Source organism: Fringilla coelebs (genome assembly GCF_963513975.1).
Source record: "Fringilla coelebs genome assembly, chromosome: Z".
NCBI classification, from domain to species: domain Eukaryota; kingdom Metazoa; phylum Chordata; class Aves; order Passeriformes; family Fringillidae; genus Fringilla; species Fringilla coelebs.
Window position 1 is genome coordinate 9,877,984 of NC_140031.1, and position 10,403 is coordinate 9,888,386.

The 10,403-nt window shown below is 48.9% G+C and overlaps 1 protein-coding gene across 1 annotated transcript; it reads left to right on the forward strand.

Moving 5' to 3' along the window:
• Positions 1-8,036: 8,036 nt before the first annotated feature.
• On the forward strand, positions 8,037-9,998 carry LOC311164975 (avidin-like; the record flags this gene model as incomplete). The annotated part of the gene is made up of 4 exons (XM_084224682.1): positions 8,037-8,133; positions 8,229-8,436; positions 8,824-8,944; positions 9,953-9,998. Exons 1-4 carry the CDS (start codon positions 8,059-8,061, stop codon positions 9,996-9,998), a joined length of 450 nt encoding a protein of 149 aa, XP_084080808.1. The 5' UTR covers positions 8,037-8,058.
• Positions 9,999-10,403: the final 405 nt, after the last annotated feature.

Sequence of the window (10,403 nt, forward strand, 5' to 3'; positions counted from 1 at the left end):
AGAGCTGAAATCACAAATGAGCTGATAATTTCTAAAGAGCTGATCTCACTAAAGAGCTGAGCTTGCTAAGGTTGCCTGTGGGCTGGGAGCTGCCTGGGAGCCCAGGCAGGCTGTGTGAACAGGACTGCACTATCCAGACCTGCAACTGCCAGCCAGGGACACCCTTAAACCCAGGTGAGGCACGCTTTAGGTTGGCATTCCCAGTTGGATGCTGGAACTCTGGCACTTCAGAAGAGAAGAATTCATTGTGAAAAGTCTCTGCCTCGCTTCACCAATACCCTGTGAAGGAAAGTCCTCTGTTATAAAAGAACTTCTCTGAAGGGCCATCAGTCGGCCCTCACAGCTGACATCTGGATGAGTGTTCGAGGAGACTGACAAGGCAGACCACCCCACCAGGAGGCCTTTGACCCACATCTGGCTGAAGAAATATAAGTTTTAAACCAGCCTTTATTGCGCGCATTTACCTTGAGTCCTTTTTTTGGTTTTTTTTTCTTTTTTATCTTTTTTCTGCAGGCAGGGAATTGGGAAATATGGGGTCAAAAACCAGTATATTAAATTGATTGCAGAACAAGAGACTTACATTTACTAATCCTAGAGCTCCCATCTCCTAACAACATTTCTTCCTCTAAAGGCAACCTCTCAAAAACTAACTTGAAAAAATTTATAAACTGGATTCTTTCCCACTTTTCAGATACTTACACACACACACACTATTACTTTAGACTCCTTTTGGGATACAGGTGGGACCAGGATATAGACCCTCCAAACTAATCAAGATTTTTCTCTGCACCCTGTGGGGATAGTTGGTCCGCCTATTCCCCGTCCCCCCTCTCGGACACAGCAAGCACGAATTCCGTTCCACCGGTTGTGCAACCCGCGGTATCCTGTGAGCACGCTTCCCCAGCGCTCTCTCCCAGTGTAACTGCGCCGGTTTCTATTGCGTCAGTGACACCCACCAGCCCTGCTGTCACTGCCCCCACCCCTGTCACAACCACCCCCATCCCTGCCAGCCTGCTCCAGCTCCAGTAAAGTGCACCGTGCACCCCGTACTGCCCGCCGTTGCAGGGGCACCCCATGCCAATCCCACCGCCTCCTCTACCCCACTTCTCCCTTGCCCCCATCCCCAGGCTTTGCAGCCACACGCCCACCCTCAGAGTCTCCTGAACGGAACCTCCAAGGTCCCGTACCGTGACACCCCACTTCCCTACGCACCTCAATATTAAAGACTGTTTCTTCAGCATTCAACTGCACCCCCAGGATGCTCCACAGTTTGCTTTCTTTGTTCCCTCTCTTAAAAGAGAGGCTTCACTCAAAAGAGATCATTGGCGTTTTCTTTCCCAAGGACCAGAGAACAGTCCCACAATATGCCTGTGGTGTGTTGCTCACATCCTGTCTCCTGTTTGGCACCTATTCCCAAATGCAATCATCCACCACTATAAGGATGATATCCTGCTCTGTGCATCAGAAAAACCTTACTTGAACAAAACAGTTCAAAAGACCATCAAAACCATAGAAAGGCCAGATTTGAGGACAAAATACCTTACCTTGGACTTACCTTGGAGCCCAGATCTGGGAAAGGACCATCGTACCCCAGCAGCTCGCCATCCAAGACCACCCAAAAACCCTGAGAGACTTACACAGTCTGTGCGCATCCATCAGCTGGGTACATGTCCTGCTAGGACTTACAATTGAGGACCTTGCTCCCCTGTTCAACCTTCTTTGTGGCAAGGAAGACGTGGACTCTCCATGCACTCTCAGAACAGAAGCCCGAGATGCCATCACCAAGGTCCAAGAGAAGCCCTGTCTTCATGCAAAGCCCATCGCTCTGAGCCCAGATGCCTTTCCAGTTGGTCATTCTGCAAAACACCTCGACTGTCTGGACTGATTTTCCAAAGGGACATTTAGCTTTGAGACCCTTTACTAGTACTGGAATGGATCTTTAGCAGCAACCAACCTACACAGACAGTTACTACCTTCCAAGAAATCATGGCACATCTGATAAAAAAAGCTAGAACTTGCCTCTGCTCTCTTGCAGGGTGTGAGTTCACATGCATATACTTGCCACTGACCTCTGGGGATCTGCAGCATTTGCTCCAGACCAATGAAAATCTCCAGTTTGCCCTAGGTAGCTACACAGGTCAAATTTCAAATTTCAACCCACAAGTCAGTAGTGACATGGAAGGAACCTAAGACCCAAAAATGGGAACCTAGCATCCAAATAGTGGAGGGATCTCCACAGATTGCAGAACTAGCAGCTGTTGTCAGAGCCTTTGAGAAATTCAAAGACGAGCCCTTTCATCTGGCCACAGATTCAGCTTACGTTGCTGGTATAGCTCTGAGAGCAGAAGGTGCTCTTCTCAAAGAGGTTTCCAATCCAAAGTTATACAATTGATTTCTACATTAACACGATCCATCTCCCACAGAAAGCAACCTTACCGTATAATGCATGTGAGGTCACACACTGGCCTCCCAGGTATTATCACAGACGGGAACAGGAAAGCAAATGCATTGGCCATGGCAATAGAAACTGCTAATGTCCCTAACATCTTGGCCCAGGCAAAGTTGTCACATGCATTTTTTCATTTCAAAATGTGCCTGCCCTTATCAGAGGGTTCAAGCTCTCAGAAGACCAAGCAAAAGCTCTTGTCGCCACATGCCTGAACTGTCCAAACTACCAGATACCATCTATGGGGATTGGAGTCAATCCCCGAGGTTTGAACAGCTGCCAGCTGTGGCAGACAGATGTGACTTGTCAGAACCCAGGACATCCCTCTGGCTGTCCTGAGCAGCCAAGACCCCTGCCAGGTGTCTCAGAGACCCAGGCACAGAGCCCAAGATGCCTGTGGTTTTGATTATGACCCATGGAGCAGGTTACCAATCTTAGATGAAGATGTGCAAGCCACAGCAAATTAAGTAGAATGATGTTGAATTTATCCCTGGGTGAAAAAGTAGATTTTGGGATTTCTAGAATGGGGGTTCAGAGGGCAAGATGGAGAGGTCTGGGCGTGTCCTGCCTTTCTCCTTCTTCTTCTTGGCCTCTGTCTTCTGCTGTGATGTTGGCACTTTTGGATTGGTTTAGAGTAGAAGCTCACTGTCTAGAAAGGGTGATAGGTATTGGAAAGTAATTGTAAATATTGTATATGTAGTTTTTAGTATAAAGACATAACAGCACGCCGGGGGCAGGCAGAGTGCCATGGACTGTCTAGCTGAATGGACCTCAGCTGGACAGGAGAAAAAATTTTATAAATAAGGAACAATAAACAACCTTGAGACCGAGATCTGCATAGCTCTGACTCCATCTTCGAGCACCGGGCTGGGAAAAGGGACTTTCTAACTTTTCTTGGAGTCACTCTGACCATTGGGAGGCCCTGAGACAGTGACTCACTTCCCACTTTTTGGGAGATCAAAATATGTGCACGTATCAGTCGACATGTTTTCTGGGGCAGTATTTGCATCATCACATCCAGGAGAAACTACACAGCACTCATAGAATATTTCCTCCTTGCCTTTGCTACCTTAGGAGTCCCTGAGGAGGTCAAACCAGATAATAGATGTGCCTATACCTCTCGTAAGTTAGAAGAGTTCTTCATTGAGTGGGGAATAGAACACAAGAAAGGCATGCCTGCAAATCCCACCGAACAATCCATCGTAGAAAGGACATATCAAACCCTCAAAAGAGTCCTCAATCAGCAGTTAAATCGTCTTGGTTTGGAACGACAGATACCTGCTAAAGGAGACAGGACCGTCCCCTAAAATGGAGAATGCAAACCTTCCCCACCCCTCCAAATTGCTATGAATATTAAAAAAGGGGCTCTCAGGCAAAAATATGGGAGCAGGAAATAACAGTTCTTTAATATGGAAGGGGAAAAAAATAAAAGGATAAAACGATGCAATATACTAGAACAACACTGTCAGAGTCAGAGCTCAACCTGACACCCTGTGGGTCAGGGTGTTGGTAGCAGTCCAGTTGGAAAAGATCTGCAGTCCTCCTGGAGTGTCAGGCGTGGTTCTGTTGGAGCAGGGGAGTCCTGTAGGAAAGGGGCGTATTCTTCCTCCGCAGATCCGTGGAAGTAGAAGCAGCTGCTGTTCCTCTGGGGAGTCCAGTGGAGAAGAGCCGTGTTGGTGTGTCAGAATCTTCCAGGCTATATCTGGGTAGGAAAGCTTGGCTCCTCCCTCTGGGTGGAGCATCTCACAATGGGATGCTATAGTTCCTATCAGTCATGTGGTGACATTCAATAGCCCCTTATCAGCAGATGTCCCCCTGTTGATTATGATCACTCAGGAAGAGAGATAAGGAGAATTGCCCACTTGACAGCAGACACTGCCATACAGATGGCAATAGAATACATCTTGCCTTGCAATCTGGAACACCATCTCAGTGTCAGCTACACTTATGGATGATGAATACTGGAGAACTCCAAGGACAATTCGTGGGGGTGATGTGATCTTGCTGTATTTGTTCCTTTACCAATCTTTTAAGGATATTTAATTTTTTCTCTGTTAAAGGCCAATGATCAATTAATATAGGATAAGCAGTTTTCCAGTTCAGCTTTCATGTGGCAGGTTTCAGTGTGGTTTCCATCACAGGCCCACTTCCAGTTCTGCTCCCCTTGGGACAGGGTGTCTCTCCCGCAGACGGTGAGAGGCTTCTGAACAACAAAAGGACGCACTCTTGCTGTCTTTCCTTCAGGACCTCTGATTTAGATTGTCTTTTGCTTTTCCCTCTCATCACTCCTGTGTCTGATACAGAAGAACAGGTATTGTTGTCACAGTCACCAGGCGTGCCAGGAACCCTGCCAAGAAGTTCCAGGTTCTCCTTGGCAGAAGTGTGGTGGCAGCAACAAACTTTCCTGGGAGCCCTGCCAGGGAGGGCTGAGGAAGAGAGCTCCACATCCCTAAGAACCAAACCCCCCTCCTCCACTGGAGGTAGTGGCTGAGGGATGTGTTGTATTGGTTACAGGAAGAAAGCCAGAGCCTGACAAATCACATCTCAATTGGGTTTTATTAGAATCATACAAATCGGGCTGATCTGGAGCTGCAGATCCCAAATTTGTATTTGGGACACTTTCCAATGGACTGTTACAGGTTCCACGCCTTATCCCTGCCCACGGGGATACAGCTGGAAAATTCTCAGCTCCAAGCTGTGATTTCAACACGCCGTTTTTCCCTCCCAGGAGCAAATGAGACAGGCTTACAAGGCTCCTAAATGATCTGTGTCTCCACAGAAACTTTCCTGAGCTCTCCCGCCTCCACCCCATGTATCTCTCTGGGCAGAGCCACCCTGGCCCCACTCATCTCCTGGCTGCCGCCCGCTGCCTCTGTCCTCCCCCCTTCCCGCTCCTCTGCAGGCAGACCCCAATCCAAAGCCCCTCCACCACCTGTAACCACAGGCTGGTGAACCAAAAGCAGTAAATCCCTGGAAGAGGCTTGGCGGTGGAATCTATACAAAATGAATTCTCAGAGCTACAAAGCAAATGGCCTGCCTGAGCCCGATCCAAGGGGGTGACTTCCTGGGAAGGGAAAACCGTGGCAGGGTGGACCCCACAGCCCCTCAGCCAGGCAGAGTGGATCCAGAATCCCCCAAAGCAGAACACCCCTGCACAACTTCAGAACAGATCCAGCCGCATCTTGTTTGGAAGAGGAACAAGGCACAGAAAGGGCAGCCCTTGTTTTGCACAGCCTCCCCAAGCTCTCATCTCTCACATCTGTTCAAATCCCAGGCTCCCCAGAACACAACCCCTGACCCCCCAGATTCTCGGGACAGAACGAAAATCCCAAACGCTTACCTGGGAAATCCGGGGCTGGGTGATTCCACGGAAGAATGGGAGGACGCCCGGCTGCAGCATCAATGACGCAGGGAATCTCAGAAGAACCAGAGGACACGACCAAAGCTCGATGCTGACCTGAATCCCCCTTCCCAGGGATTGAGGTGCTGTCCACACTGCCTGGAGAAACTCTGGACGTGCCAGAAGGGAAGGAACCCCAAACAAAACCCAAGATCCCCCCAGAAGAAGACGAAGGCCCAGCACCATTTAGATTTAAAGTCTCACAACCACATGTTCTGTTCTGGTAATCAAGAAAGTCTCTATTACAATCACTCTGTTTAAAACTCTCCATTAAAGCTCTGGAGATAGGCATTAGTTTGACCAAAGTCTCTTCCTTTTTGAGAGAGACTAGATGATCAATTTTCCAGGTTATCTGGAAAATCAAAGGTAAAAGCAGATTTCAAGTCTATATTTTGAGTATTCACTTTTATCCAGATTAATAAGTATTTCAGTTCCTGTTTTGAGATGTCAGAGCCTTCTTTATCCTGTAAAATTGTCTCAAAAAAGGTAAAAAAGGTCCCATTCTGATTTAGACAGATGATTTCCCACCTCATTGCCCAGGAGCACCTGAAGCTGCTACTTATTACTTACAGGGATATCAGCTACAGATGATGAAGGGGATGATCCATTCCTCCTATCAACAGCCTGGGCCTCCAGCAATGGCACTGTCCACTGCTTTCTTTTTTATTCTTCTAGTCTAACAATCTCCCTCACAGAGGGGCACCATTTATCGCCGGCCACGGGCTATGTACAAATCACAAACGGGATGGGACTGCTAGGAACAAGTCTTGAGCTGTTTTGGTTTTCAGCATCAGTCTCATTACACGGTTATGAGAATGGGAAGCTGCCATCAGCTCACATCCCAGGCAGCAGACCAAGAACTTCATGTTACAACTTACTTGAAGTTTTCTGACCAATCACAGAAAGCAAAAGCACATTGACAGTAGTTCCATCCAATCACTATAAGCACACATACCTCTTGTTAAAACAATCCTTGCTTGTTTCAAGTACAATACTTGCTTGTAAGCCTTACAACACAATGCACAGAGCTCCATTATTAAGCTTAGAACTTCCTAATATCATGCTAGATATACTTTTCTGCAGCTTAGGCAGTTATTCTAGACAAGCGTTAATACACAGACCATTGTTCTATTTGTCCTACTTTTCTACTTCTTACACAATGTTTCTGCTGACTTATCTTATGGCTACTGCTTAGCTCTAATCACAGTTCTGCTGGCTTTGAGGCCGGCCTTTTGCAGCTTTCCCAAAGCCTTCAGATTTTAAGGATTCCCACAGAAGAGCTAACCGTACCTTGCAAGACTGTCCAGTGTCAGCAGGCTGCTCAGGATTCATGGGGTCCTAGAGGCTGTCCTGCGGCTCCACAAAGGGTCTCCAGACACTTCCCGAGAGGATTCAACAGATCCTCGCGTGTTCACCCTCGGCTGGGAACTCCACCCCATTTCAGGGTCTTGGTTCTTCAGCTCCAGGCTGCAGCCAACGTCTGGGGTCACCACTTATTGTATTAGCGGTGACCATTGTGACAGGAAGGAATGATGAATCTGACTCCGTGTTCTCAGAAGGCTAATTTATTACTTTAGGATACCATATTAATAATTTATAATTTTAAGGTACGCTATTTTATGAAAGACTACACTAAACTCTACTAAAGCATACAGAAAGAATCCTTAGAGAATGCTGAAGAGATAATACTGAAAACTCGTGACTCTTTCCAGAGTCTCGTCACACCTTGCCACTGGTTGACCAATTAGTCAAAACTACTGACACCAGAAACCCAATGTAACGATCACTTGTTGGTGAACAATCCCCAACCACATTCCAAAGGAGCAAAACACAGGAAGAGCAAATGAGATAATTATTAGGTTCATTTTTCTCTGAGCCTTCTCAACTTCCCAGGAGAAATATCCTTGAAAAAGGGACTTTTCAGAAACTAGGAATGTGACACTGGAGGGGTACTGTGGCACCACATTACTGGAGCATCTCACCTGGACTGTCCACCTGCATTTATCTTGGAACAAAGGCATTCTGGGAATATCAGCTGTCACCAGCCCCTCTGATAGCTGATAAATTTGGGAACACCCAGATTGCACAACATCCTGTCCAGAGCTGCCATGCACCCATCTGGCAGCAATAAAAAGGAGAGGGAGCAGGAGCCTCAGCAGTGGCCTGCAAGGAGCACATCCCCAGGTTCATCAGCTGTCTGCCTGCTGCAGAGATGGTGCAAGCAACTCCCTTGCTCCTCGCGCTCTTCCTGGCCCTGGGGGCTCACGGCCTCCAGGGTACAGAGCAGGTACCATCAGGGCTGGGATGCACAGGGTGGGGTGGGCAGGGGGCTGCGGCTGCAGGCTGTGCTGTGCCACAAGTGCTGACTTCTTTCCTCTCCAGTGTAAGCTGACTGGGCAATGGGAGAATGACCTGGGCTCCAACATGACCATTTATGAAGTAGATGGAAACGGTGACTTCGCTGGCAAGTACCTCACAGCCGTGTCAGCTTCCACATTAAAGATCGAGGAATCACCACTGCTGGGATCCCAGCAGCTCCCATATCTGAGCCAGCCCACCTTTGGTTTCACAGTTCATTGGACCTTTTCAGGTACTTAAAATTAGCATCCTTGTTGTGTCCCCAGACCTCCCTTCTGCCCTCCCTGCAGTGTCCTTGCTGATTCCCTGCCTTCCCCTGTACTGTCCCCACTGCTCTCCCTTTCCTCCCCCTGGAGCTCCCTCATCCCTGTCCCTGGAGCTCCTCGGTTGCTGTCAGCTCCCAGTGCCAGGCTGCAGGAGAGGCAGCAGGGGCTGAGGCCTGCACTGCCTGCCCATGTCTGTGTGACACCCCAGCCCTCTGAGCCCTCCTGCTGCTTTCCCCATCCCCGCTGTCTCCAGAGGCCGGGGACAGCAGGGGTCTACTGTCCCCTGTGCTGGGGCAGCCACTGACCTGCCACCTCAGCCACGCTTCCCTCCACCTCCTGTCCTGTCCCCACAGCCTCCATCAGTGTTTTCACGGGCCAATGCTTTGTGGATGAGTATGGAAAGGAGGTTTTGAAGACCATGTGGCTGCTGAGATCACACGCAGGGAACCGTGGAGACGACTGGAAAGCCACCTTGTGAGCTCTCTGTCCCCTGTGCACTCCTGAGGGCTTGGGGCTGTCACAAATGAGTGGTTTAGGTCACTTAGGAGTCCTTCTCACAGGTGTTGGCAAAAGGAAGTTTAATATCTGTTTGCAAACACAGGACTTAGCAAAGCTCCATGCCAAGGTTCACTTGTTTGCTTTGTGCAGGGATAAAACAGAGGAAGGAAAAAATGGGTTAAAATCAATCTAGAATGATTTATATGGGGGCTGGAGATGGAAAAGGAGAAGAGAGACCCTTCAGATGAATCACAAAGTTCAGGGAGATACCCACTGCTTTCTAAACTACTGATGGATCTGAGCCGGGCCTGATTCCACTCTCAGACCTGCTCAATGGTTTCTGTCTAAAGGACGTGGCAGCACTTAACCATTGACTAATTTAACATTTGTAAGGTGATTAGGGAGGGTTTACCACAATTCCAGCAGAGATTTAATTATAGATCCAGGCTGGCACTGATGGGCCTCTCTTAGGAACGCTGTGGTAAAGTCATGGGATGATTGACCTTAGTCATCAGTCAGTCTCCATCCTGGATGTAGCTGAGATGATAATTACAGGAATTTTTCACAGTTCCAGTAATGATAACATTGTTGCACTTGGACTGTGGTTCAGGCAAGTAATTCCCCAAGCATTTTGAAGTATTGGTTTCCTTGATAAGATACCCGAAGGACTTGGTGTGCAAAGTGTGTGTGACAAGCTCAAGGGAAGCTTCACCTCCTGAGAGGCATTTCCAAAGCCAAAGGCCTAAGAAGGAATCCTGAATGGCCCGAGGGTGGGGATGAAGGCTGGTGCTCCCAGCCTGTGGTGCTCAGCACCTGGCAGAGCTGCTGCCAGTGTGAAAGTCAGGGAGGACAGGGTGCTTGTGCACAGCTTCCCTGGGTGTCCTGACAAGGTGCAAATGTTTTGGAAGGATACAGGACTGCTGGGTGGGCATTGGGCCACTCCCATGTCCCACCCTTACATTTCCTCTCTCTGTGTCCCCTCAGGGTTGGCTACAACACATTCTGGCGCAAGCAAGAGCTCATGGATTGAGGGCTGGTAGCACTGGAGCTCCCAGAGAAGAGGCAGTGCCAGGCTGTAGCCCATCCTCCTACTTCAGCACCTGCTTCAGCACCTCCTTAACACCTCCTTTAGCACCTCCCTTAGAACCTCCTTTAGTGCCTCCTCCAGCACCTGCTTCAGCACCTTCAGCACCTTTATTCTCCCAATAAAGCTTTTCTGCAAGCACACACTGTCTCCTCTCTTTCACAGATCAGTGCCCCTCTTCCCTTTCCTCAGTACTGGCCTCTCTGGCCACTGTCCCTGAAGGCCATTGTGTGACCCCTGCTGTGACCCTCCATGGCTTGGGCTCCTCTTTGTCAGCCCAGCCATCACATGGAGCTCCTTGGGACCCCAGCTGCTGCAGGCCAGCAGGACCCTGCTCAGCCTGGAGGCATG